We start from the raw sequence: 4,652 nt of genomic DNA, 5'->3' as shown, positions 1-4,652 counted from the left end.
GTATATTTTGTTGCTAGGATCCTGCGTTGGAATGTTTACTTCACACTTTACATATAGTATATACTAATTACAGAAGCCAACTACAAATTTTAATATGCACAAATTACTGTTTTTGGGACAATGCAGCAAAGCTCCTACACATATTAACATAATGCAGTTGTTAATTAGGTACAACTTCAACCATAAATGCATACATCTCCAACAAACATCTAAAATTTCATTACTTACCTAAACAACAACAAATTATAATATAGATGAATCTTGTATCATCTAAATCAATTCATTGGCACATCTTAATTAATGCATTCCAAATCAAATATGTTTCCATCCAGTATCATTGAACCACAGATCAAATCAAATAATTATAAATGTCAGCAGCATTGAACTACAGATCTAATAATCATATGACGTCTATCTGACCTTAAATTCCCCCTTAAATAAGGTATTCATCCTCATACTAATTAAATTCTAACAAGCAAAAATTCAACTACTAATCTAATAAGCATCTGAAAAAACCCCAAGATGCTTTTATCTCTGAAGCAACGGCATTGCAGAGGATGTTCAATGCTGTCAACATCTCTGAAGCAACGACAAAATTCCTCTACTAACCGAAAGTAAATAAGCATAGACTGCCCCTTCCCCTCGACCATGCTTCCCCTCTCCTTCAGAAGCCCCAATCCAGCACAAAAAAATCCAGCCCTTGAGAAGCTCTTTTTGATTAACATGACAACACCCAGTACATGAGCACATCCTTCACTATATTTACAACCAAACTAATGCACCATCTAATCACCTCACGTAGACAATTTCCAAAAACACAAGGCCATGCACAACCCATCTCATAGCCTCTGCTTGACAAGCATCAATCAAGCATCAAATAACTGCAACTATGACAACATGCATCAATCAAGCATCTAAGAATTGCAACTATGACAGCCATAATCCCTAGAACTAAGCATCCATTTAATTAATCATCAAGCCAAAGAACTAAAGCAGGCACCAACCCAAACCAATACAGAAGTATATATTTGACTCCAAACACCTAAAGAATTGCAAAAATTCCACTACTAATCTAATAAGCATCTGAAAAAACCCCATCCCTCAATCTGGCTACTTCTAACCTAATCTAATAATCATATGTGGTCCACCATTCTTGCATGAATCAAATACAGGAAAACCCTAATGCAGAGAAAACCCTACCTCCAACAAATCTAACCAAGCAAAGTTCTGGCCACAAACCCTACAATCTAAAAACTACCAACTAAAAGTTAGCCGCAGATACCTTCTGCTCCGCTTCCTCCTCGCCGGAGCCGGCCTCCACCTTCTCCACCTTCTGCGCCTCGCCAGAGCCCGCCTCCACCTTCTGCGCCTCACCGGAGTTGGCCAGAGCGGGCGCATCTGGCTGGACCGCGCCGCTGCGGCCCGCCCCCGCCTTCTCCAGATCTCCAGCGGAGGGAGCACCGCGCTGGACGCCGGCACACCCCCTCACAAAGGTGCCCGCAGCGATCTGCCGCGCCTGCTCCACCAGATCTGTGCCCCAATCGGGGCGCTCGCCTCCTGCGTCCGCCATTGCGATGGAGAGGATGCTGTGAGGGAGACGAGGGGGTTGGAGAGGAGAGGGAGTGGGGAGTGGAGAGAGGGAGACGATGCGGCGGGGGGAGATGGTGGGCGATGCGGCCGGAGGTGGTTGCCATCCACATTTATATGATGGGACAGTTTTGGCAACTACCCGTGACACGTGCTGCCCCACGCGCGGGCGGCTTCTTTTTTTGCGGGAGGGCGTGCGGGCGCGGGCGGCTTCAAGCGTGCACGAAAGGCCGCCGTATACGGACGGGCATATGTATATGGCCGGGCATACGATCTAACCGGGCCCGTACGGGCCTCCCAGGGCTCCTCGACGGCTATACGCGGGGGCAACAAACACGATCGTGCCCCTCGTTATGAACCGTTTTTGGTTCATCCTGGCCGTCGATGTGTTTTCCCACCTCGCATTCAGCCCAGGGGGGGAGCACCGGAGCAGAAACGGGAAATTCGTGGATTCGTTGAGAAACCGCGTGACATTGTAATCGTCCCTGCACTTGGTACAAGCTTCGATACACTTGGTGAGGCCTGAAAACATGTGGGTTAAACTTTTTTTTACCTTTGACTTGCATCATATGTAAATACTTACAGTGGAGTATTTATATATTAAGATAAATAACACTAGGTAGTTATGATAACAATTTCCAAAATATACTATTTTTAGAACTTTTTAATATGTAACTAGCAGCGTGTACCATGCATTTGCATTTCCGGATTTGTTATCAACAGTTATATTTCTGTATTTCCTACCATATTGGTTTCGAAATATCTTTTAGGGAAAGGATTTTTACAATCTCTACTGCTGGGAGGAGGGGTTCTGAATAAGATACGGAAGAGAAGAATGAATGTGGAGAGGACAAAATGCATGCAAGAAATTGTTTGTGCACTACGCAACTGTACCCTTACTGGACTAAAATGTATTAATCTGTTTGCTTTTTGGATTCATCAAACTTGACCCATGGTGCTTGTTTGAATATGATTTTGTAGGGAAAAGCTGGGGTGGGGAACACCAGATCGTGCCGATAGGAATGCCCTGCACTAATAAGATTTAGGAATCTGAATTTGTACCTTCTCTCGATTCAGTGCCAATGGATATGTGAGTTTATTCTGAATACAACATCAACATACTAGGTGATTCTGAAATCTTTTCCTTCCATATAAATAGTTTCTTTCTGCATCCTCAAGTTACGTTATCTGAAACTTGTTGCGTTTAAGTTTCGTTCATGTTACTTAACTAGTTCTTAATGTCATCATGTACTATAGCTTTGAAAATTTTATGTGTTCTAAACTTAGTGTTGATTGTGATACTGATTCCTAGTTTAGACCAAATGTCTTCGCTCTCTAATATGAGTATGCCTCCCAGTCCAACTTCATCTGATATACCTCTCCCAGTCAGTAACGAATATAATAGATTGTCTCAACGTTTTTCTCGGTACAGACTTCTATTCCAGTCATTTCTACAGATGTTGATCACCAATTGGATTGTTCTAAAATTTTAGTTTTCTTTCTCACTTATTTTTGCTTACTTTTTTCAGTTGTCAAGAGAATGTAAATTATACTCATATCTGCTCACAGCCGATAGATGATGAACATGAGGGGGAACCAGATCCTAGTGATACTGCTGACTACAACAGATTTTCATAAGAATTCGAAGGGTACATACTTTCGTGTGATTTGTGTCATATGTATCTTTCTTTCGTACCCTGTTTCTATGACGGTTCTTTCTGTTATTTACGCCCTCTGTTAACATTATTTCAGATGGCACATCAGTCTTCATTCTACCGACGTCTCATTTGATTCACTTGATGTTCTGTCCGATGTTCCTCCCTTGGCATTCCTCAGTTTCACTCTATGCCTTCACCACAGTCACCTCAATCAGTGCATACTCATGCTTCAGATGATTCCACTATAGGCAATTAACGCTTGTCATCTTCTATGCCAATAGATGAAAAAATGATGCCGATTCGAGCAAACGTGCACTGGCAACTCATATGTAAATCCTCTACCTTCCTACAAATTTGCTGTCACGACTTTATAAATCTTGGCCTCTATATTTCTAATTTTGAAATTCTTTACCAGGTCACATGACAATTCCGTTCCACATGTTCAGCCAGCAGAGAATTCTCGGTTTTGTGCTCTCCAAAAATCATTACACGCCTATTCAACACGGACAACAGAAACTATTATGTGCCAATCTATCAGAACATGCTTAAATACTATCACCGAGGGATATAACTTCTACAATTAATACAACTGAGAGATGGGCTTTGGCGTCCGGTATGGAAAGAGTTGGAAGAATTCTAAGAAAATTCATGCAATGCAAGAATTCAGCTGCCTATGTGGAGTATGTGAATCTGGCACCGCAGAACCCGAGGGGACGTGCCTGGGAGGTGGATTATGCGGTGTGAGAGAGGGAGGATGGAGTGTGATGGGGAGTGAGGTCAACCCGGCGTATGGAGACCAGGGACCGCTAACCCAAACTCATATAGAGACACACAAATAGATATGGTATAATTGCAGTTGGGCCGGATTTTTTTATAGGACAATTATGCTCTTGGGCTTTAAGATGACCCAACGCTTCAACCGTTGGATCACCCAGATAATACACGCCCATTTGTGTACTATATATAATGCACCGTAAATTTCCCTTTTTAAAATGTAAAATACCATTTGCGAAACTTTTTGTGGAATTCATCCTAAACGGTATAACTTTACATGGTAGGGTTGACAAAATATTTTTCAGTTACTTTATCCATGGCAGTAGCTTCTCTGTACAGTTCCAGCGCTTCCTCCATTGTATTGGCGTTTGATAAATGCCACAATCTTCTCTTGGGGTGAGGATGATCAGCTTCCAGGATCTCTCTCCGTAGAGTATAGTCTCCTACGATCTCGGTTGCCTTCCCAATGAATGCAAGGGCATTGAGTGGATGGAAACCAGCAGCACCAAGTAGTAAGGTTCCAATGCGATCTGCCTCTATCTCCTTACTACATACATAAGAGACAATCATGAAGAGATTCTAATTAACATGAGATACTTACATGTGCTTGATATTAAACAAAGTAAGAAATTT

General features: G+C 42.3%; 1 protein-coding gene across 1 annotated transcript in view; it reads right to left on the bottom strand.

Moving 5' to 3' along the window:
- Positions 1 to 1,570, bottom strand: part of LOC119299068 — a 2,900-nt gene extending 1,330 nt beyond the window's left edge. Inside the window, exon 1 of the mRNA XM_037576364.1 lies at positions 1,283 to 1,570. Within this exon, the coding sequence (XP_037432261.1) occupies positions 1,283 to 1,570 (288 nt within the window). The remainder of the gene's footprint in view (positions 1 to 1,282) is intronic.
- Between the last annotated feature and the right edge of the window lie 3,082 nt (positions 1,571 to 4,652).

The sequence above is a fragment of the Triticum dicoccoides genome, chromosome 5A, assembly GCF_002162155.2.
Source record: "Triticum dicoccoides isolate Atlit2015 ecotype Zavitan chromosome 5A, WEW_v2.0, whole genome shotgun sequence".
NCBI lineage: Eukaryota > Viridiplantae > Streptophyta > Magnoliopsida > Poales > Poaceae > Triticum > Triticum dicoccoides.
The sequence above is the reverse complement of the archived record's forward strand: the minus strand, read 5'-3'. Positions and strand labels throughout refer to the sequence as shown.